General features: G+C 31.2%; 1 protein-coding gene across 1 annotated transcript in view; it reads left to right on the top strand.

The window, feature by feature from the left end:
• Positions 1-26318, top strand: part of Galphao (G protein alpha o subunit) — a 332111-nt gene that overhangs the window by 220336 nt on the left and 85457 nt on the right. The window contains exon 4 of the mRNA XM_075359997.1: positions 2610-2770. Within this exon, the coding sequence (XP_075216112.1) occupies positions 2610-2770 (161 nt within the window). The remainder of the gene's footprint in view (positions 1-2609; positions 2771-26318) is intronic.

Here is a 26318-nt window from a genome sequence, read left to right as displayed (position 1 = left end):
TGTTCACGAGTTGCTACTTACAGACACTGGAAAACGTGTAACTTTTTGTCAGTCGTTCATGTCATTTGTTACGCCAGATGGAGAAGAAATCGATGATTGGATTCGGTCTGACGAGGCACGATTCCACCATGATGCACAGAATTCACGCATTTGATGTACGGAAAATCCACATCAGCTGCACGAGTCTCCTCTGCACGGACAAAAGTGGGTGTTAGGTGTGTAAACACGTAAGCGAATCTTCATGACAGTCTTTCATGGCACAGTGAACCGTGAGCGCTACGTACAGATGGTGCAACAATCTGTAAACACTATACCTGCAAACCGGCTTGAGTACGCGTGGTTTTTGCAGGATAGTGCTACGGTTCATACAGCCAACAACATTATGACTTTCTTAGATCAGTGGTTTCATGGACAACTGATTTCGAAGGAATTGTGGACCGCTCGGTCTTCTGATTTATCCCCTCCTGACTTGTTGGGATACCTTAAGGATGCTGGTTACAAAACTCATTCCCATATCATTCCCGAATTTCATAGCAAAATTGAACGATGTATCGCTGCAATTCCTCAACAAACGTTACGGCATGTGTTTAAGAGCATGTAACGTCGTATTCAGTTATGTGAAACGCATAGTGGAGGCCACTTTCAACAATTATTGTAACTTACTCATTTTCCCATAAGGTTGCGTTACTTTTTGAACTTTTTGTATAAATGATTTAGCAATAAAGGTCATCAGGACAAATGGTAAAATGTCAGTAAATTATGAAAAAAGTCATTATTTACTATAAATCATTTGTTTATATAGGGTCATTCACGGGAACCGGATGTTTTTAAAATAATCATAAAAAATTGAATATTTACTTAAAAAAAGTTTTATTGGTACTGAAACACTTGTTAAATCAAAGCACTTTTTACTTATTCATGAACGAAAAATTATGTCCGGCAAGTGATGTCTATTTTGGGCAATATTATGAATATTATGTTGAAGCCTTTCACGGTAACTGGCCTCAATTCTTTGCAGCATGTCTACATCAATCTGGGTGACGTGATGACGAATTGCGATCTTTAGGTCCTCCAATGTATACGGGGTTTATTGCCGTACAACGCGATTTCAGAAATCCCCACAGAAAAAATCACAACTACTCAAGTCGGGGGACCGAGGGGGCCAAGGAATGTCGCCGAATCTGGAAACGATACGTCCCGGAAACAAGTTACGGAGAACAGCCATCGTTGCCCTCGCTGTGTGCGCTGTCGTTCCATCCTGCTGGAATAACACATTTTGAAAATCGATTCTCCGGTTTCGTAACTCAGGGATGAAAAACGTATTCAACATCGCAATGTAACGATCAGCTGTTACAGTTATCAGCCTGTACATACGCGTACAGGCGTTGGTCTAGCGTCCACGGCTCCATCTCAACGACTAAAATGTAAATGCTATGAACAAAGAAAACGTCAGACACCAGCCACGTGCCCCTCCCACCACGAACGCCCGAGTACAACCCACTTCAAAAACATCCGGTTCCCGTAAATGACCCTGTAGTTTATTTTCGTTGTGTGTTTTATATCGTACTTGTCATATGATGTAGAGAATTTTAAGAATGTACCATGTTACATAATATGAATTATAAACAATGCAGTAAAATATTTTTGAGGAATTCATATTATATTTTAATTTTTTTATTTTCTTCTATAAGGAAAATACTAAATAAATTGTGAAAATTCTGATATATTTATGCATTTCTAGCATCCCTAAATGTTTTCCTGTCACAAATGCAAAAATAATTCTTGCGTGCGTGTTTGGTGGTGTGTGTGGAAATACATTGCTATTTGTGATTTTTCTTATTTATTATTCCACATTGAATACCTACGAACTAATTTTACCGAATTTTAAAAATATGAATTTTATCTAAGGTGTAAATAAAAATTTAATTCATTATTACAGATAAACATGAAATCTATCAATAAAAATCTTTTTTACAGAGTTGATAATTTTAATATTAAGCATTATTTCCCATAGAAAAGTTGTATTAATTTCTTGCTTTACACTGTCTCAGGCTGTGATATAGCTGTAATGCGTATAAAGTATCTGAAATAAAAAAGTAAAACATATAGTAGCTCTCTCTGAAATTAATACTTTTAATTGAACAAATGTAGGTGTCATTCACTTGTAGAATTTCATATTACACTATATAAGTATTCAGTTTACTAACGAAGACATTAGAAAATTACTTCATTTGTTCATTCTACACTTAGCATGGGAGAATAGCTTAGCATTGAGAATAGCTTTACAGTTTTCAGAAGTGACTGGTGTCTCATATCAGATTGCCTACAAAGTTAAGATTACGGCACGTTATATTCAAACATCAAGGTAAATTATTATTTAAAGGTAAATTGAGTTTTTGAAATTAAACATATGATAAAAATGTTTACTTTATTACGTTATCACCATATTACTGTTTTTTCTGAAGTGAAATTTTCATTACGAAAATATTTTTCGTAACTGAACAGATAAAAAGTAAGAAAAATGTTTCAGAAAAAACTTCTGATTTTATTTTTTAAATTAAATAACTTGAAGTATATATGTATAAAAATTTTGTAATTTTCTGTTTCAGACCGATGCAAAAATGGTGTTTGACGTTATTCAGAGGATGGAAGACACAGAACCATTCTCTGAAGAACTTCTGGCCGCAATGAAAAGACTCTGGGCAGATGTAGGCGTGCAAGAGTGTTTTGGTAGATCAAACGAATACCAGCTCAACGATTCTGCCAAATAGTAAGAACACTTTGTTATTTATTTATTTTACCATAAAAAAAAAATCAACTCCATTTATATTATGACTTTAAAGAGATTAAAATTAGAGGACGAATCTCAATTCGATCCATAATCTTTGTACCTTTCTCATCACCAATGGACCGATTTGATTGATTACTTTTTGATTTTATAAAGGAAAAATCCTATGTTTTCCTTTATTAGTTTTCGACGTAACTAAGTGGAAGATATTTTATATGAAGCATTACATGATTTTCCTTAAAAATTTATATATATATATTATTTATTTATTGAAATTAAAAAAAAAAATAAAATAGACAAGTGTATATAGTTTATCTGGGTAGTAGAAAAAGCAATCAATTCATTTTTCTAGTTTGTTCTACAAAACGGTAAAAAACGCCTAATTCGTAACAGAAATTTTCATTTGCAATAATCAATTTCATTTGGAAGTTGTACTTCCAGATAAGCTTACACTTCTATATGGATACTTATTTTTACTTTGAAAGATGTAAAAAATCCTGACTGTTTCATTACTTTTAACATTTTAGTTCTGGCGTAAAGCGAGAACTTTTAATGTTGCAAAGCGAGGACTTTCAACATGCTAGAACACTTTTGCCGTATTGACAGCCTTATTATCGGGTAGCTCTATGGTACAGCTAAATTTCACCCACAAAAGTCATGTTTTATACTATTCAGTTAATATAAAATTCGTTAAGTTTTAGAAAGCTCGTTTGTCGCGCAGGGTGGGAGATAGATTAGTGTATCGGGGACTGGCTTCTTCCTATGACGTCCTAACGTAGTATACTAAACCCGCCACTGTACTATTAGCAAGGGCAGTACTTCTAGAAACATTTCAGGTAGGACTATATTGCGAATCTATTTATTAATTTTTCTAAGTTTTGACAATTGTAATTAACTCGCTCATCGAAACCAATCTTCCCGATATTTCGTAAATGTTTTAAGTTTGATAGCAAATCGTCTATCGTATAATTAATTGTTCCTATTGTCGAAAGCTTGGAAAATTGGTTGGTGGGTCTAAAGGCTCCCATCTGTTCTTTCCCGTGGAATATTTTCAAGCAAAATGAAAATAACAATATCTACTGTTATTTATTTAAAGTGGTAATTTACAGGTTTGCTGATCGTTTTTTACATTTACTCTCCGAGTCTTTGTATCATTTCATTTAGTCTAATCTATGCCTCTTTTTTCCGTCGATTTATCCAGGAATGCGGATTTTCGTCTCCGTCTATGTTCCAGATCTAGAGGTTCCAGCATAAATATTCGTTTAGATCATTTGTCTTCACGTAAATACAATTAATGACCATATTATTTTAGTTGATGTCATTCAATGACTTTCACAACCTTGCTGTCTAGTTGCTGTACAATACCGACGAAAGTAATTCATTGTTGTTGTCTGAACTTTTTTTTTATTCATCTCTTCTTTTACATGCCTTAATTACAAATCGAAGTAACAAAACTAAAGAGTAAAACCTTAAATATTTTAGTTTGATTTATCCTTAATAGAGTACGACCTATAATTGAGAACGCCATTATTTATTAAGTGCTTGAAGGGTCAAAATAAACTAGGGAGTTTATTTTCGACAGTGTACTACAATCATTGCGGTCAACTAATTACTCTGGATTACCTATCTTCTTTAATATACATAGATATAGACAGTGTTTGTATAATACCTGCATCCGATTCTATATTTGCACTTCTAGTTTTGAAAATATGAATGAATAGCTTTCATCTCCAAATATTCCGGTAGGAATTTCTGTAAAAGAATATTTGAAATTAGTTTCAATACTATATAAATATACGGAAGTTTTCGGTTTGAAACCTGATCAGGAAGGAAGTTTTTCTTTCTCTACAAAATCCACTTCCATGTTCATCATCATAAATAAAACAAGTTTCTATAATTGGATTAAAATGTAGTTGCTAAATAAATGTTTAGCCGGTCATTTTGTGTAATGTTTTGCGTGCTGGTTCTTGATCAACTGGTCTCTAGTCCGAATCCCCCGATAAGGATCTGTCATCTTTTCATGTATAATTTTATTTATCTTATTTTACCGCGTAAAAGCAGTTTTTATAACACAAAAAAAGTTGTTTGGTTGTTATTAAAATAAAGAAAATGTTATTATCTCAATTGACGAATTATCTTTTTAGTCTTAATTATTTTAACCATTTTATATTTGAGAGTGAATTAACAGATTCTGCAACAACTGTTATTTTTCTTAATTCTGATTATCTATTCAAAATTTTCTTAATAACGCAAAATGTTAATATTCGTTTTTGTTTCATAAAGAATTTTGGTTGAAAAGAGAGAAAATTACCCGCATCCGTCGGCCTACGTTATATGAACAATTTTTTCTACATTGATGTGAAGAACACCTTAAGGAAATTTTTTACTCATCCCATTTATACAGGTTTTTAAAAATTAAAAAATAATTTTATTGTTCAAAGATACTCATAATTTTTCCTTCAAATTGTACATTTGATGCGCTACCAAATTAATATTTTTGTATTCTGTGCCGTACTTCGGTATAATCATACAATTAATATACACAATTATAATTAACCATCACAAGAAATGCGTGCTTGTGTAGTTGTATGTAAGTGATTTGGAACCAATATTAAAATTTGAATAGTATGCGGATGTTGGAAAACAAAATAAAAACTGAATTTGTATGATATGCTGTCATTTATATACTATCATATATATTAGTATAAACTTAGCAATGGCGGTTCGTAGCTAAAATTCGTGGTGATGCTGCTCCAGAAGATTTTTTCTGGGCCTTTTCAAGGCCATGGTTAAAGTTTTCTGTAAAATAAAAGAACCGAAAAAATGAATCAAATAGAATAGCCTGGAAACAGGATAATAATCTAATTCTACATTTTATCACATTCAAGAATGTGGTACACGGTTTTTATGCACATTGTGCTTAAAAATCTTATTCGGTTTAACCGTATAAATAATAAAATGTCAATGGAGATAATATTTTTTAGTATTATTTGGGAATAACTTAATAAAATATCCGCTTAAAAACACTATAGTCCAATGGTGCTTAATTTAGATTTGTATGGTTTGGACACACAAATCTGGATAGATTTGGCAAAGACCCTCTTGCTTTCCGCCATCTTCTGATCACTACTGAAAAAACAACTAAACCGCTTTTAAATTCCTTTCACCGACTAAACTAGAAAAGGGAACGAACAAGGAACGTTTCATACACACGTGGGCTAAAAAAACTTTTTTTCACCAGCACCCCAGAGTCGGCATTGCGGGAGCGACAGTGCTCTCTATCCATCACAGCCTCGCATGCATCTTCCTATGTGAGCATGCGCACAACAGCCAACCACCACGCCGCTGGAACTGTGAAGCGCATAGTTTCATACAAAGATTTTGTTTTTTTCATAAACTGGGGGATGGCTTCTGACATTAAGCTTAAGGATTACATATTGTACAATTATAAAGAAAGAATTAAAGAAAAAATGACTCGTTATATTAAATGTTATCGGTAATATCAAATGGAAATAGGGAGTGCTGCAGTTCCACAATGCCTGTATGCGAGCCGCTACTGAACAATTTTAAACTTTGGGGACGTATTAATAATTCCTTTTTTTTATCTCAAGTTATCATGTATATTCTGCGTTAAACCACAGTAACTAAGATGCTTATTTTGAGTTTATTACTCGTAAATCTATTTCTGGAAAATGTGGTATCAAAGAGAATATTAGAAGTACAACTTTTATAGTTATTCTTAGTAGTATGAAGAGACTTGCTGCTGAATTTATGTTTTCCACAATTACTTCACAGGGCGATTACTGTATTATTTTAATTTATTATTATTATATTAATAATTTTATAATTAGATTAAAAAAAAATGTTCAATAATAACATATTTTGTTTAAAAAAAAATGTATATCATTATTTACGTCTTCGTTAAACTCTGATAATACATTAATAATTTTTGTAATTAGTATGCCATATCCGCAATTATTCTCAGTTACGGTAGGATAAATTGGAATTTGTTATGCTGCGAACAAATAAATAAAAAATTTTAGTTTAAGAAAAAAACAAAATTTTAAGTTACGCGTATTTTTATCGTATAGAAGAACATGGAAATCCTAGGGATTTCCGTTTGCAGAATTTCAATTGCGTAAGTCGTTGAAAGCTTGATTGTTTATTCATTGTATTTCTGTTTAGTAGTGGTTTAACCTTAACGAATCGTGGATAACTTGACACAAGACTTTAATGATTTAACCGTACTCGAACAACTTAGTTGTTTCACGTCATCTTATCAGGGAAATGAAGAGCTAAGTGCTTTTCCATTGCCTTATTTGTTTAGCTGTTTACTGTCGCATAACAGCATGCTAAGCTACCGACTTTTATGTAAAGATTTTTCTGCAAGTAATACCTATTAAAGTTCACGTGAAATTCTGGCCGGATGATAAACATTATTACACTCACAATCGCTGCATTGAGCTACGTCTCGTTTACCTCAGTTTATTTACACGCATACCAACCATTAGAATTCTATGATGTATCTGTACTTTATGGAAACACAGGTCTACTCAAAAAGAAAAGAGCGAGAGAAAAGAGCGAGTCTTCGAATACATAAAAAATCACACCAGGCCGATCCCCTTCTATATTACACCAGTGATGACTTTACAGCTCTTGACACTATCAGCATATATTTAGAGAGTCTAAATCTAGTATCGGAATCCTTTTAACTCAAAAAATTGGAAGGAAAATTGGAAGTTGGTGCATAAGGACAATCCATCCACAGAGAAGCGAAACACGAGGAAAATAATTCTACCCGGTGGGTAGTGCAACGTCCCTTCTAAACAGAACCCATCCCTCCCGCAATATCTTGGAAATCATAAGAATTTTTAACCAGAATGAGACAACATTAATGATTCACGATTATTCGTTGACAGCAATATTGATTGATTGAGAGCTTTATTAAATCATTCCGGATATTTTACATAATATGTTTATATAATGTCACAAACCTTAACACTAAATAATTATTCACCTTAAATCATCACTGTCTGATAAATTCTAATGCTAATAATTTATCACATTAAAAAAAAATTAATTTAATTCCCAGTTTGCATATTACAAGATTATTCAATGTTCATTCTCGCATAATTACTACATGCTGTTCTAACTAACTTTATCCTTTATTTTTCTTGGCATACTATTAAATAATTTAAACCCATTGTTAACATAATTTTCCTTTTTTTTTCGTTCTTTCAATCCTCAAATTTGTTATATTCCTTAAAGAATAACTGCTAACATTTTCGATAATTATGATATCTTTCAATAAGTACATAGGAACCTTTCCATTTCTTACTCTAAAAATTAAAATTAAGCTTCACAAAGATATCCTTCCCTTAATATTCATCCAATATAATCTTCTCAACGTTAAATTAACACGATTTAAATCGATTAATTTTCAAAATTATTCGCATCGCTATATTTTTATAACTTCTGTATTCTCTCAATTTGGTCCTCCTTACATCCAAGCATTATTGAGACACAATAATCTACATAAAGGGACACCGTACTTTCATGTAAATTTACAGATTCAAGATAATCTAATTTATTTCTAATTCTACATAATACAAAAATTTCTGTGACTTTTTTTACATATTTGTATAACATGTTGAATTTTTATTTGTCATCTATAAGTTGGTAAGGGTTGTAATTTTTACGGCTATATTCTTCAACAGAAATTTATTTTACTTCAAAATATTAGTTTTTTTTCTGAAAACAGATTTAGGATTCGTAAAAGAATTACTGTGTTCATTATCGTAGTTGTGCGGTCTTTGAAAACATCTTACTGAACTTCCGTAATATGGGGGTTCAAATAAACCCCCGTGTTCACTAGCAGGGTATATAGTGAAAAAAGCAAGTTTGGCTAAATTTTGTGTCTTTGATTATTAATTAAATTACCAATTTCTGATGCCATTTTTAAAAAAAAATTGATTTCAGTAATTCACGTGTTTTCTTCGTTATAAAAAATTTTTGTATTGAAATTATCTTTTGTTGGTTATTGAATTTCAGTAATTATTTTTTTCCCCGATCTATTTGCACTAACTACTAACAGTAAGTTTGTTATAGTAATTTGTTTCTTTTTAGTGCCTGTCCGTAACTTTATTTTATGACTGTGATGTGTATAAATCACCTAAGGCATAAGCTAACATTTTTTTTCTCTGAGAGTAATGGTGTTCATTATACAACTATTTTCAGTAGTAAAATAATGACATTTGTATGACTGCATAGAGCTTCAATTTCTGTAGACTTCACACTTATAAGCTGGAGAATGTTGACTTGTCGAAGAAGGCTAAGGGAAAGCATTTCTGTAGTGTACCTGGCAACAGACGTTTGTTTTCCTTGAAAATGGCCACAGCATCTTTTCTTTTTTTACCGATTTTTCGAAGAAAAGTACGATATTACTTTTGGTCGCATAGTGGCTGTGAAGGGTGAAAATGAACATTCTTTACGTTATGAGTTATGAGGATTACGATAATATCATTCATTTAAACTGGGGTTTCCGTATATATATATATATATATTTCCGTGCCCGCGCGCGTGAAAATTATTAAATTATTTCATTAAATTACGGTTATAATAATTTAAATTATATACAGAAAATATATTGTAATATTAAAAAAATCATACTTCTTTTAGTTTACTCATCTTTTCTAAAATTTTAGATTTGAATGACGAAACCTTTGCGAACTAAATAAAATAACGAAAAGTTTACAGAACTGCACAAGAATTTTTTTACTTCTGCTGTGTGTTTTAGCTGTCCCAAAAATATTTAAAGAAATTGTAAAGAGATTATTTGTGGAACGTTTCCAAAATACCTTGTTTACAAGTAAGGGAAATGTCATAAGTATCGCTTACATTAGTTGCTAAATTTTTAAAAGAGAAGGTTATTTATCTTCATAGATTATATTATTTTGGTTTCTAATGAAATGCTTTAGATGGTTGAATGATTGCAGTTGATCTTGATTTTTTAGATGGTTGACGCTAAAGATGTGACCTAAAACACCTCTAGGGACTGTTGATTCATGCGAATGGGAGTAATCTATTCCTTTTTATAAAAAGTAAAAGAAAGAATAGTTGATTTCAGAAGTGGCGATATTCTCTTACTATTTTTACTTCCTTGTACGAAGTAAAGTAAGTATTGTGATAGAAATATCTATTGTGGCCATTTCTGAATCCATTTTGACTAGTTTCGGCGTGACGTCAGTACGTACGTATGTACGTATGTATCCCACATACTCAAAAACGATTAGCCGTAGGATGTTGAAATTTTGGATTTAGGACTGTTGTAACATCTAGTTGTGCACCTTCCCTTTTTGATTGTAATCAACTGAACCAAAAGTGTCCAGAAAAGCCCAAAATTAAAAAAAAAATTGGATTTTGGACTTCTTCTTAACTGCAGTAATAAGCCCTCATTGAAAGCTTTTCAACGATGTATAAGTGGTACTTATTTTCAATGGTTCCAGAGTTGTAGCCAAATAAAAATTTAATTAATGAAATATTTGGATCTTACAAGGGCATCTTCCCCTTGTAAGAGAAGATCGGACGAATTGGACTTCATTTCCTTTTTTTTAATTTAAATATATTGATTTATTAATAAATTATTAACCTCTGTTTGTAAAAAGATTTTACGATAAATAGTAATTCAGTAATAACAATTAAAATTTAAAAAAATATGAAAAATTATCAGAATTTATTAATGAAATAAAATTTTATGTACTTTTAAAAATGTGTATATGTAATTTAATAGGCGTACAAGGAAGTTATGTGGTGTTCACTCAGATTTTTTCCTGTGGGTTCACCGCTGATGAAACGAGACCGCATTTGATATATAAAAACGCGCGTATTCGAATGCAAAGTTGTGTCAAAATTTCAAAAGCAATCTGTGAAGAACTTAAGAGATTTAAGATTGTGAACGAACGAACATTTACATTTTTATTTATGTAGATTAGAGATGAAAAAATAATACTAGTTGTGTAAAAAGTAACTAGGAATAATGCCAAGTGTTCAAAAGGAAAATGTTACTTGGATAATAAGTAAAAATTTCTTCTTATTTTACTATAACATTAACATAACCTATTTATGGTCTTACGTATATTTAAAATTACATATCGGAGTAAATATAAGAATTCAGATTTTATTGTTAATAAAGAAAACTCTTTTGTTAAATCATTCAACATTTAACCTAAAAGTACAATTATTTCTTGTCAATGTATTCGAATTAATTTCCTTTTAATCTACAACTTCTTTATTGTTAAGTACTTATAATGACTTATGTGTGGTGTTTTTTATTTCAGTGTAACATTGTGTCATGAAGTTTATTAAAAAAAAAAAAAAAAAAAAACTACTGACATTCAGAATTAACTTAAATTATTAATTATTAATTAACAGAATTTTTTTAATACTGGCAGAAAATTATGAGAAGTTTCATTTTTAAAAAAAATCATGTCCTTAATTTACGAACATGGATTATATGCAAACAAGAGGATACTAATTTTTTTTTTTTTTTTTTACTAGACGTAAGATTTAACGAAACACAATCTTAATTAACGAAATAAAGTAAAAACTTCTTCTTTTTATAGAACAGAAAGAGTGACAATTTTGTAATTATTATCAGATCATATACGTCCATTATTATTTATAAGGTTAGAGTAATTTGTTTAAACTAGTTTTACACAAAAAATACAGGTCGGTAATCTGCTTCTAAATGTGTAAACCGTTGTATATGCCTACTCATTAAATTGATGTAATGATATGCAAGTCTGATGATCTTAAGATCGAAAAAACGAACAAAAAACTGTAGAATGATTTAATTTGAAGTTAAACAGTAGAATTTTATTTGTAAGTTTTACTTATTCTTTTGTGATGATTATTTATTGGCGTTTCTGTAAGCACTGCGTTATTGTATACTGTCTTTTATCATCGATTAGATGTAAATATCATACTATTCTTTATTTAATGTTAATAAATTAAAAATCTGATGTCATGTGACACTACATGACTTCCTTGTATGCCTATTAAATTGCATGTACTTATTTTTTTTAAGATGAAAACTACATAAAATTTTATTTCATTAGTAACATCTTATATTTTTCATTTTTTTGTTAATTGTTATTATTGAATTATTATTTATCGTATTTTTTTTTACAATCAGAGGTTAATAATTATTAATTAAATTTAAAAAAAAAAGTTGATAAAAAGGAGATGAAGTCCGATTGGAACCCATATCTTCCCCTTGTAAGATCTAAATATTTATTAAAATTTCATTTTGCTACAACTGTGGAACCAATGAAAATAGTACCACTTATGATTTATCCTTGAAAAGCTCTCAATGAGAACTTATTACTGCAGTTAAGAAAACTTTTTCTGGACACTTTTGGTTCAGTCGATTACAATCAAAAGGGGGAGGTGCACAACTAGATGTTACAACAGTCCTTAATCCAAAATTTCAATATCCTACGGCTAATCCTTTTTGAATTATGCGAGATACATACGTACGTACAGACGTCAGTCCCTAAGTCAAAATGGATTTAGGGTTGGTCAAAATGTATGTTTCCGATGAAATCTGTAAACCGACATTTTTTTGCGATCACAATACTTCCTTTAATTCGTACAAGGAAGTAAAAATTAATACGTGTTAAGTATAAATTCTTAAAAAGTGATTCTCAATTGTAGAATTCAGTGTTGTTTAAACGGCCGGATATCCCTTGACAATGTACACGCTAATACATTCATTTCTTAATTAAGCTTTCCTTAATAAAAATTTAAAGCAAATATGCGTGACAGACTGATTGCGTCTCAGCCAGCTATAAGTTCCCGGGTTCGAATCCCGATCATGTTTAGTATTTTTCATGCGTTAAAAAATCTTCGTTTCATAAACCCATTATTACGATTCATGCTTATTTGGTGACCACGTACACAAAAAAGCAACCTTATATGGTCGCTATGGCCCTAATTTTTATTTATCATTAATGTCATTTTTTTCAATCGGTAAATATTCGTGGATTAAAGTGACTCACTTTCACTTTAAAAATCCATTAAAGCTCTTATAAAGAACTGTAAAAGGAGTTATCTGGTATATTGAGTAGTAGTAGTAGAATAAATGTAATGATTTGAATACAGCACAAAGGATTTTCCCGATCTTATACACTATGATTTCAGTATATAAAAAATCATAGATTATTAAAAATATTACCTTCGATTTACATTTTCCGCTTGCTAGCGCTATTACTTACAGGAAAAAAATGAATAAGCTATTTACAATTTTTTTAAAGAAGTAGTTTGTATGTATGTATTTACAGGATGGTCATAAATTATTTAACGCATTTTAGATGTTAATAAAAATAACAACAAAGCAATGTATTCACATGCATATTTTATTGTTGAATAGGGAATTTCAAACAGTTTCGTTTGCAACACTTATAAATTTTCCACATGATCACGTTTTGTGGCGAGTAAAATACTTAGACGATATTCAATTTAACGTCTCACATTATGAATAATATATAGTTATTCAATTAATTACACCTTCCATTCTTCATTTTAGTTCATTGATTTCGACAACCTCGTTGCGTACAACCTGTCATTGACTAACCCCCAAAGAAAAAATCGAATGGCGTAACATCAGGTGATCGAAGTGACCAGAGAATCGGTCCATTACGATCAATAGGTTGAAAAATTTGTTCATGTAGGTAATCCCTAGCATGTAAACCCCAGTGTGGTGGTGCGCCACCTTGTTGGAAATAAACGTTGGGTTGTCGATGTCAATTTGTGGTATTGGATACTCCTAGAGTAGATAACTAGCGCTAGTAACCGTTGGCTTGGCAAAGAAGAATGGTCCGATCACTTCATAAGCAGTCAACACACATCAAACGGTAATTTTCGGGCTATCTCGTTGCTTTTGCCGAACGGCATGAGAGTTCTCCTCCCTCTCCCAAATCCGACAATTATGACAGTTAATGTAACCTGAAAAAAACATGGAAGGTAGCTTCGTCAGAGATGATTACCTTTACCAAAAAAGAATTATTTTCGTTCACTTTATCAAGAGTGTCCACGACAAAATAGTAACAGTGTGGTTTATCGTCATCTTCAGTTGCATGCACAAATTGAATTTTATATGCATGAAGTTTTAGGCGTTTGTGTAGTATCTTCAAAATTGTCGATTGCGGTATTACCAGCTCTAAACTCGCACGACGAGCCGATTTACCCGGGCTTCTCTGAAAAATTTCTCTTACTCATCCACAATTTCCTCGGAGATCTACCAGCACATTTTTCGTGTACTATCCTTCCTGTATCCTTAAACCGCTGAAACCAACGTTTAACATTAATAAAAACTTTATTAGAGGAACGACGGCCGTACTCTAAACGAAAATGTATACGAACAATAATAACAGATCCGCTTTCATGAAACTATAGTACGTACTTGCTTTCTCCTGCACTGTAGCCATTGCTCAACTGACGATCCCTCCTGTCGCACCGTTGTGTTCATTCAAGGTCATCACTAACTCTAGTACCTACAATAATGCTTCAAAAAATCAACGCTTGCTGTATTGCTTTGTTGATTTTTTATTAACCCCTAAAATAAGCTGAATAATTTGTGTCCATCTTATAATTTTTAAGATTTATATAGGCAGTACTGTCTGTTCGGCTATAGAGACAAAAACAGGAGATAAAGACATTGAAATTATATTTAATTGTTTTAGTTTTGTCTATGTTCCTTATTTTAGAGAGATGTTTGGTTCCTTTAAACTTTACGTTTTTATTACCTGAAAATATAAATAATAAATAAATAAAAAGTAAATAAATACTTAAAAATTTCATTACCTTATTTATTGTTTAAATTTTGTTGTATGCTCTTATAACATAACTTTTTACAAAAAGTATATTTATAATACTAATAATTTATGCTAACATAGGAGTCGATAAGTGCCTGTTGTGAATTTCCATGATTCCACATGGATTAATTGACAAAAGAATTACTAACAGTAACATTGATTCTTCTTCCTCTATGCACCTATTTTATTGCGTTTTTTTTTTATTTTAAATGTATGCAGATCAGATATTAATAAGTTTCTTTCAAGTCTTTTCCTTTATTATGTTTTGAAGATCTTTTCTTCAATACCTTCAGCCATTTTAAAATTATCTCGGTTATCATAAATTATTTCAGTTAACATAAATTTATTTAATTTTAAATGTTTGTGTTTTAAAGTGGGAGTTTTTTCTGTATTAAAAAAATTCTTTTAATATATTAATTAACAATCTATTCATATAAAATAACAATAGTTGCGTTACATAATTGTGTAAATGAAGAAATTACGCTCACAATTTGGAAAATTTCATCTCTTTTCCTTTTATTTGAATGGCAGTGAAGTGGTATCTTTTTTTCATTAGGAAAGCATGTTGCAGGATAGTTATAGGGGGGAAGGAACAAAAGACAAACTGGTCGGTAACCCGAACGGATGTACTTGGCTTGCATTAAGTACAACTACTTCGTTGCATGTCTTTCATTACAAATTAACTCGGGAGTCTGTACCTTCTGTGTACTAAAGTAAATTTTAATGAATTTGGCAATGGGTGTTGCGTAAACGAATTGTCTTTTTACAAAACTTTTCGTACTATGTTTTTAATTAATTCTTAATTCTTTCGTATTTTTTTTCTTTAGCATTGTTATAAAAATAAATCACTATTAATTAAATTATTTATTTGAAATATTGTACCGCAGGAAATTTGTTGCAGAAATTTATAAAATTATTGGAGTTTAAATAGTATAGCGAATCGAGAATATAATGAAAACTTTTGGAGAATATTAATGCTTAATTTATAAATATTTTACCCATTTTCTAAGAATGAAACTCCCTAAAACTTTTGTTAAAAATCATTTTTGTTAATTTACTGGTCAAAAAGCGTAAATAAAATTCATCTGTTAGCTTGAACATAAAGAAAAATCTTTTTCGACTAAGATTTTTTTTAGCTGTGAAATGTTACAACAATTTTTAGCTTCACACCAATTTTCTCAATAATTACTTGATGTATAGTTCTATAACTCTTTTTTCAGATTAACAAACATAACTTTTTTCCCCTTTTCTTTTAACAATCAACAATTTTTCCCAAAGTTTTAGTATACCACTAATTTACCATACATTTTCCTAGTTCTTTAACGAATTCTACTTTTCCTGACGGATTATTATATCATTTTTCAATTGTTCTCCCTTTAAATAATAATTTAAATTATAAAAAACTATCCATGAATAGTTATGGTTTAGTTCAAAATGGTTCATAAATCATTCTGAGCTCTAAAATATTAATGAAATTAATATTTTATTTCTAAAAAATAATTCTCTGAAAACTAATTAAATAATTTTCTCAAAAATAATTCTTAGTTATGTAATATAACAGATTGTACAGTAAAATTAGGAATTATGAGAAAATAAATATAAGCGTTATAATCATCCTATTGCTGGCATATTCATTGAAGTTTGTTTAGGTGTGGTATTTGACGTAAGAATCTCTCGGTAAGGGATTAAAAAATCCTGACCTTGCACAGCCCAGAAAGTTGTGCGTAAAAGCTTAAAAAAGAAAACCCGATTTGGGTAAAATAATATATGTATATAGAAAGAGAGAGAGAGAGAAAGAGATAAACTAAGCAACTTTATTTCGTTGCTGTGTTGAGCTAAGAAGTTAAATCCTGTTCTATATTTTATCATAATTTTTAAAAAAAGGTTGAATAAATTTTTTCGGTTAATCTATTTCGGATAATCGATGTTGTTCACTAAGCGCGTGTGTTATGTGTAGAACGTTATTGCGTTTTCTTCAACGATTCGATTTTACGTATGAAAATATGTTAATATTGTTTAAATAAAAAAATTGTTTAAATTTTGCGGACAAGGCGGCGTTAACGATACCACGTGATCCGGGTGTGGCGATGACGTCATGAGATCAATAGGGAGACAAGCTGCTCTGTCTCTGTATAACCTCTCCCTGTTTGTATACGTCTGTCTTTCTCCCTATCCCTTTCATCACTCGTAAACGGTTATGTATGTGTACGCGTGTGAATGTGTATTTCACGCTTTAACGGATGTGTATAAGCCGTTTACATGAGTGCATGTAGTGTGGGGGAGATAGAGTGTGTAGTTCGCTAGACTAAGCCGGAGAGAATGGATGGAAATAGGGAGGTCTATGTCGTTAATGAATAATGATTATACATGACGTCTCTATGAAGTAGTGTCAGCCGGGTCAATTTTTAGTTTTAATTGCCTTGAAAATTTAAAAGGATACTTTTTACAATTCGGGATTAAACAGGATTTAGTATATGAAATATAGAAATATCGCTTTAAAAATTCGGATGATATTTCGCATAATTTTTTTGTCTAAAATTATTAAATAAAAAATTTTTCATTTTGAAAACTATCGATTTTCCATTTAATTTTATTTATTTATATTTATTCCTTTACTGTTGTTTTACTTTGGTATACGTTTTCACTGATTTTTATCATAATTCACCATTACTACTGAAAAAAGAAGGTTCTTTTTAAACTTTATTCATATTTATTCCGGTAAAATATATAGAATGTTATAAATTGAATGAAGGAAAATCGTAATGAGAAAAAGTGTTTTGACAAATTAACTTCAGATTCAGTTAATCGTTCGGTATTTCTATTAAAAGGGTCTCAATTTTATTTCCTCTTCTACTTCCTAAAGAATTATTTGATAGATATCGGTTATGTAATCATTTCATTATTTAGTTTTTATATTTTTCAGTTTTACGATGAAACTATAGGTAATATTATGTAATCGAATTAATTAAGCTATTCAATAGGATATGAAGATAATTATGTAGAATCTTCTTTTCATATTAAGACGAGTTTGATATTATTTAAGCTTCCGAACCGGCTGCTAAATTAAACGTTAAGCCGATCCAGAAGTTTTAAAACATATGTCCAAATCGCAGATCTTCAAATTTTCCGATCTCCCTGACGGTTTAGTAGCATTTCGGGTTTTTTATCGGGAGTTCCCGGTTTCAAATCCCGGTCAGGCATGGCACTTTTCGTATGCTACAAAAATCCACTTCCATATCCCATTCACATGCTTAAAGTTTATGTGGCGAGATCAAGAAAAAAATTTGGTTTAGGCTTTTTTCCTTTGTTTTAAAAAGAACCGGTTGATGATGATTGTATGGCTAGTATTATAAATTTTCTTTTTCATGTTATGGTGACAATACTGCATTAGAAAAAAAAATTATAACATAAGCGTCATTTGATTGCATCATAATCCCACAATAGCAGCTGATGGTTTAAAAACAGTGCCCTAAATTATTAATAATCTTTTTGCAACTTATTTCAATATAGTTATTATAAAAGAGATTATCATTTAATGACGGTTATAAATTAATCATGATCATTAACTATTACGTAAAAAATCTGAAGTAAATTAAAAGAATTAGTTATGTTCAGTAAACAAAATTTGGAGTTCATTTTAAATGTTTAAAATTGTATTAAGTACTAAAGTATAATATAATTAATTTGCTGTAAACTAAAGGACGTTAATATTATTTTATTATTAAGGTTATTATTTCTCAATCTATTACCTCCAACTCAACTTCCATCCATTACGAGTTTCGTGACCAAAGTAAAATATTTATTTATTAACAATAAATAATTTCCATTTATAATTAATTTGTTAGAATTTAACAAGTGATTACGTTAATATTACATATTTATATTAGTTGCATAAAATATATATGTAATTTTAAACAGATTTTAATCCTATAATTACATCTTTTAACGTTTCGTCTTTAATAAAACTGTCGTAAGACAAGTATCAACTGGCTCTCCATTTTCTCTATCCTTAGCGTCTTTCTTTAGTTCAACATAATTCTTCCTCTTATCAGTTTTGTTCTTTTTTCTGTTTAGCCTCTGGAACCGCCGTAAGATACTCAGAGGATGAGTGAGGATGACATGTATGAATATAAATGAAGTGCAGTCTTGTACAGTCTCAGGTCGACCATTTCTGAGATGTGTGGTTAATTGAAACCCAACCACCAAAGAATACCGGTATCCACGATCTATTATTCAAATCCGTATAAAAGTATCTTCCTTTACTAGGATTTGAACCTTAGAACTCTCGACTCGAAATCAGCTGAGTTGAGATGACAAGTTCACCACTAGACCAATACGGTTTCTTATCATGTCAACATAGTAGTCCCTTATTTTTCATCTTCCTTTTCGTATTTTATTTTCTCTTGCAACATTTCAACTGACCAGCAATCACGATCTGATCGTCGTTATTTTTAATTTTTTTTTCATTCAGCTTTCATATGTCCTTTAGGGTGTCTTCTTATCAGCTTTCCTTCATACATATTAAAGAGTGCCGGTCACATGCAACAGCCTTGTGGATACTTCTTTATCGATATTCACCTTTTCTGTTTCCTCGTCATTTAATGTTACTGCTACTTTCTAATCTCTTTATGCTCTTATTAATCGTGAACATTTCTATTCAATTACCATCTGTATCAATGTGCTCCATTTAACTAAGTCGATTATTTTTCCCGATTGTATGAAATATACAAACATGTATCTATTAAATTTTATTATTCAATCCTGAATCAATGTTAGAGATCCAATTGCATCTCTGATCTCTCTTCTTTTTCTAAAACCAAATTGATCTTCTTCCAAATTTCCGTTTCATTTCTCTTCTATTATTTTCACGATTTGCTTATTGGTTGTATGATTCACAAAGCTAATTATTTGGTAATCTTTACTGTTCTTTGGCATTACTCTTCCACCCCTTTTTTTTTGGAAACGGTACTATTATAGTTATCATAAAATCATCTGCGCTCACACTGTTGTATATATTGTTTACAATATTAGTCGAATCAGTCTGTTCATTGCACTATTTCGTTTGTTCTTCAGCGCCTTCGATGGAATATTACAAGTTAATGGTTTCTTTTCAATATCTGTCTCTACTTCCGATTTTTTGTCGCTGGACGTTCTCCAACGCTATTCTTGAGATAAAGAAAGTTAAAATGAGTCTTTAGACTGATAATTTTATTTATGAGAGCGGTTGTATATAAGTAAAGCTCCATTATTAAATATATAGACTTATTTATACGTAATGAAATATTAGAATTCCTTGAAAAATACTACTCGTGAGGGATATTTTGTAAACTTCGTGAATTTAAAATTAAATAAAAGTTAAAAAGGAAGATAAAGACAGTCTTTTGCATATCGCTGAACGTAATTATACTACAACTGATTTATATGTTTGTGAATTTTAATAAAGTGGATTGAAAAGTGTGCAGAAAAAGTGAAAAAGAGATCCGTTATAGAAACGTTGCTTGTGCTTTTGCTGTTGCATCAGAACATACATGTTTGTCTTTCCCTGTATCGACAGTATTTTCGTTGCGGAGCTGTATGCTATTAGGCCTTAAATATAATTAGCCCAACATTTCGACATGTACTTGTTTGTTCAGATTTCATGAGTGCCTTACAGGCGATTAGTAAGGGTGTACTCCAGAAACCCTATTGTCAGTGTGTTATTTCGCAAATGACTCAACGTAACCCAACTGTGAGCTTCTGCTGGATCCCCAGCCATATTGAAATTTCAGGCAATGAGCACTCTGAAAGTGCGGATAAAGTGTCTTGCTTCCAGCTTTTTTTTTAACCAATCGTGTTGTTTCGAACGATCTTGTCTATTTTCTGAGAAGGGTGGTCCATGATGAAATGACAAACTGAACGGAATGGCTACTATCAACAATAAACTTCGCCCAATTAATAACACTGTGTCATCGTGTTCTTAAGTTAAGAAATAACCGTCGAGTGGAGGTTATTATTTGCCGTTGGCGAATAGGGCACAGAAGGCTCAATCATGGATATCTAATGACTCAAACAGATGCACCCGTTTGTGCCCGCTGCGACTGCCAACAGTGCACCACATCCTTGGGGATTGTATCTGTTATGCGGCATTGCGTTGCAAGTTTAAACTAAGAGCTAACATGTCAACTATGCTAGGGGATAATGAAGTGATGTTATCTTATACTTTATGATTTCTTAGGGTCGTCCGTTTATATTCAACTATTTGTTTGCTGTAGTGTGTTTCATCTATTTATGCCACTTGCCGTATAGCAGATGGTAATTTTATTACTTTAATTGAGATTAATAAAATAATATTTCTTGGTGGTTTTATTTCTTATTTATCGTACGTAACAGTCTGTTTCCTTTTAAGATGCGTTTTTACGTTGCTGGGTTTTAGTTTTTAATTAATTTTTAATTATCGATTTATAACATTTATTTATTGACAGTTATATCGTGTCCGGGTGATGATAACGCGAAAGCGGGTTTTTCCCAGCGAATAAAAATGAAAAACCTATAGTAGCCAAAAGTTTGTTGATGAAACCAAGAAATAGATTTGACAAGTGTTTTTTTTTTTTTGTTTGCCAGGTGTTGTACAAATATACAATTTGGATAATTAGAAGTAGCGTAGAATAATTTATAGAATATATATTTATTAGGAAGGATGAAAAATGTGAAATTCTCTGATAGAAAGGAACCTGATGATAAAGATAAATAAAAGGAGAGCTTTTCTTTTGGTTGGGTCACTTGTTACATAAGAATTCTGTACAATGCAAGAGAACATATATGGAGGAATGTGGAAATAAAAAAATGGAGTTTAAAGAAAGATTAAGTGCTAACAGATTTCATCGAAAAAATTCAAATAAAGTAAGATATTGAGTACTAAAAAAAAAAAAAAAGAACTAATACGGCTGAAATGGAGACAAGTTTACAGGAGATGGTCGTTTTATTTTGCAAAAGTATATTTTTGAAGTTTTAATTTTTTTATTTTCCAGTGGTACGTTAAAGTAGTGTATATAACGCGTTCCCTTTTTACATTAGAAAAGGGTGCATTAATTTGGTTTTTTTTTTATATCTGTGGTTATGTAAAGCACTTGATATACAAGAAGCACCAGTCATACTTGCTTTATCTAAGAGGAAGTTCACTGTTCAGCACCCACCTTTCTGTTGTAACTGGAGGATGTGGGTCATTTATAGGAATGTTATCTACATTTTTTTGACTCAGCAAAAAAGTAACGGGAAACTACTTCACCTCTCATTTTTTCTACTAAGCCGGCATGTAATGCTAATTATATTTGAAAACGGCGATATATTTTTTGAGAGTGATTGTATGTCTCGTATCAGGTCGCCTACAGCCTTATGATTGAAAACTTTGTATTTTTTAATGCGTATATCAAATACAAAGTCTATTTGATAAAGGGTAAAGTAAGACTAAAAAAATCGTGCTCTTTTGCACGTAAACTGGATTATTTTTACTCATTTTTAATTCAAGAACGAATATAAAAAATAACGCGAGATGGATAAAAGAAATATTTTCAATTCCACTTAACTATGATTATGCAAAATATATTAAAGAGAATTTTAACGATTATGATTGTCATTAATTACATATATATGATGATTCATAAGATTACAATTATTATTGTTATTATTAAAACTAATAGAAAGTAATGCATTTTATAAACTAATTAATTTTAATTTAATTATTTCAGTATTTGTAAAATAATACATTAATAAACATTACGTAATAGTAATTTCTTTCCACACCACAGTTTTATATTACAAGACTATAAAAGATCGTATGATCGATACTTAGCCTTAAATCTAACGTAATCGGTTCTGTCTTCTGGCATATTTGTTGTTCGATTTTTAATTAATACATCTTCGCCTGATTAGGTTTTAAGTCGATTACAAACACCGCCATTTCGTGAAGAAGTGAAGCAGCAGATACCAAGTTAACTTGTATTGTTAGATATCCTGGAAACTTTCAATCATATCTTTTTCATTCATTACTTATTATTTTTGATTTTCTCGTTTTTTTTCCAATTAAGATCTTATCTATTGATAGCAACTTCAGTTAAAATTCTGTAAAAATTTTATTTCTGTAAAACGTTTTTGGTTAAATTTTATTTATCATAATTTTCATGTTAGAAAATCCATCCGAAGCTTCCATATCGTTAAAAAACTTTCGAAAAAGGTTGAAATTATGTGATGAATAAATCCTGAAAAACTTCTTTCTTTGGTCAGGAGTGGAAGCAAACTCTAAATACTTTTAACTCATAATCTGGATTATAATCGTGGTTATGATAGATTAATCTTGCAAATTTCATTAAAAAAAATTCTGTATGTCGTTTTTGGAGATACAGTGTATTTTACTTTTAGTACCGTTTTCCAGACCCAGTTTCCACTTTTGTCGATCCTCTACAATGTAGAGAAATCAAGACTGCTGCAAAAAAAATTTCCAACAGTTTGTGGTACTGGGTTCCCGAAACTGTGTCTCTACTTTATTTGATGATAATGTACCAACACCGGTTAAGACAAATATGGCTCAAATTATGGTGGAAGCAGATAAAGATGAAGAATGGGAAGAAGAAATCACCTAAAGAGATACTTTCTGCACCAAAATAATTTTTCTTCCTTTACAAACATCAGGTCTTTTGCAACTCCTGGTACAAAAACTTTCTTCACGAGATTTTCTATTTGAACCGATTTCCTCTACAAAGATCCTTCAACAATGAAGCATTGTCTACACCCTCCACTGTCATATTTCTTCCTTTCAATGCTTCTTCACTTCGTCCTTCCAACCACGTTTTTTTTCATGGTTCGCCGTTCAAAAATTCTCTTACAAATCCTTGATCCATTCGTCTTGGCGAATCTACCTGAACTGCCTCTGGTGGACATCATCTATAATGTGTCTCTCCGTCCTTCTTATAACATTATTCTTAACTCTGTCCTATCCTAGTCCTTCTCATACTTCTCCACCATACATCCATCTCTGTTGCCAGTAACTTCGATTTGACTTCTTTGTTCACGTCTTTTGTTTCACCTCCATCCAATATCACGCTCTGAACCACGGAGCGATAAATTCTTTTCTTTATATCTCTGGTGATTCTGTTATACCACCAAATAGAATTAAGGCTAACCTTCCTTAAGTTATGCGGTTTGTGAATTCATCATGGTTGTTCCCTACTTTATTAAACTACACCCTAAATATTATTATCTTTATTCACACTTGGTATAATTTATTTTCCCAGATTTAGATCAACTACTTCTCGAAGCCTAGCTGTGGGCGACAGGGCGCTTCCACGGTCGCCAATCGAGTGACCGTCAGATATGATGGTTAGCTGCGAATATTGATTTTACCAAAATAAGTAGTCGCGGACAGACAGCGGCAAGTTCCTAAGTTTCGTGGCTTCACTGACTGGAACATTGTACATTTGTAAATGTCGTAAGGCAGAAAGGAAACTGTGACAGTGACGAGTCTCCGTTGCCACTTTAACAAAGATCCTGAAGCCTCAATGCGCTGCTGCGGAATTTCATTAAAGGAACAGACGAAAATAAGATTTCACTTCCTTGTGTGTCTGTACTGGCCACATGGAAAAATAACCCCAAAAAATTGCTAAATTGCTAAATTCAACAAAAAAAATTAATTGCTAAATTACCCTATAACAAGCCTCGAAATACGATTGTTTAACAGAATAAAAATTCGATGGAGAAGGCTATATGATAAACCCCTTCACACTTCACCACTTATTTTCCCTAATAAAGATGAGATTGGATTCTTTTTATTACTGAGAATAGTTAGTTATTTCAGTTTCTGGTTGTGTTACCTACAGCCACTGTTTTTTGTGGTACTTATTATAAAAAAACTGTTAACGTAAAAAAACGTATGTCCATTAGAGTGTTAAAAGAAACTGTTAATCTTGATTTACTTTTTTATAATTAATTTTCTTACTGATTAATAAAAAAACGAATTAAGAAAAAACTTATTTGAAGAAGAAAAAGTCGTTTTATAGTTAGTTTAGTTAAATTTTCTTGAAGGTGCATGAAATATAAAAAAAAAACTTAGTATTATTTGTTTAAATGAACGTACGAGTAGACTATTAAAATGTTAAGAAAATCGTTGCTCTGCCTTCAAAAAATTTTGTACTGACATTTATAGTTTTTAAATAATTAATGTTTGTATTGAAAGTATAGCAATTGCATTCAATCATTTAAGGAAAGTGTTCGATTTAAAGTGTTCGTATATATAGCACTACAGCTCTAGAAGAGAAAGTATTGTAATCGGACCAATTTGGGCAAATACGGTTTTCACCGGGTCTTGACCCGGTGAAAACCTTGACCTTCCATCGGAAAAAACCAGATGAAAATTTTCCGGATGTTAATGTTAGTATGTACCTGTGTGTGTTCGGTATTGGCCTATAAATCACCTTATATCTCCAGAACTAGTGGACCGATTTTGATCAAACTTGGTCAAAATAATTCTATATATGGGGCATTGATGTCATTAAATTTTCTGCTTAAAAGGTGTAGAGGATGAGGCTGTAGAGCAAAGTCACCTTCAGCATCTGTAAATTTTCCCTAATTGAGGTCATATTTTTCTCACGTAGATTTTTTAACAATTAAAAACTAACAATATTTGTAAAAAAACATTTTGAAAAATCACACCCGCATCCCAAAATATGCTGTTGTAGTCGTCCGCTATGTTATGACATCACAGGTGAGCGGTAGAATTAAATAAATGAGTAGTATTTAAAGTGTAAAAGGGTAACTCGGTCTGGCTGGGTCTCGAACTCGATCGCCCGGTTGATTCGGTACCCGGCTATACCAGTCTGCCTACCGTAAAAGCGAAATTTATTCTATTTAAGTTATGAGATTACGTTAGTTTAGTAGTGCCGACTGTCGCCGCTGGTACCGCTACACCTTTTTTCGTTTATTTAATTCAATGATTCTAACTAAAGAGCGCGCGCGCGTATATCCACAGTTGTAGGACTTTCCCGAGATTGTATCTCTAACGCAACTTCGTTGGACTTTCGGTATGATCTAATTTTGACATAAAGCTATACAATTACTATTAAATTTTAATATGTATTAAAATTTTATCAGTTTTAAGTAGAATCTAGATTTCCTGACTGACATAATTTATATTCTTTAAAAAAGTTATTAAATCACATTATCTTATCTTGAAAAAGTTAAATTATCCTAAAATTTATGAATAAATTAATTAAATTTTTTTAAAATTAATATTCATGTTAATATTTTTCATAATTTTATTATTCTTTATTAAAATAAATAGATTTATCTTTTAAATATGAAAACAAATTCTGTTAAATGTATTTTTTCTGTTTTTCCATCAGTGATGTTCAATTCCAGGCCTCCGTGTGAAAGGAAAAAAAATGATTATTTTTGAAAGGTCTTTAAAATGAGGAATAAAATTTGACTCATATTTATAGTTAGAAACTTCTGAGTAACAATAACCCATACCCTTAATTTTTATTCTGCCATACTTCAATTAGAGTTTTCATTGTTACGATTTACTGGAAAGAAATATAACACCAAACTCAACGATAATCAACTCTCTCATTTTATATATATTATTAGACGGATGATCTAAATCATCCCTATCAGTATGTAATAGATACACA

This window comes from Lycorma delicatula, chromosome 3 (assembly GCF_047948215.1).
Source record: "Lycorma delicatula isolate Av1 chromosome 3, ASM4794821v1, whole genome shotgun sequence".
Classification (NCBI taxonomy): Eukaryota; Metazoa; Arthropoda; class Insecta; order Hemiptera; family Fulgoridae; genus Lycorma; species Lycorma delicatula.
The sequence above is the reverse complement of the archived record's forward strand: the minus strand, read 5'-3'. Positions and strand labels throughout refer to the sequence as shown.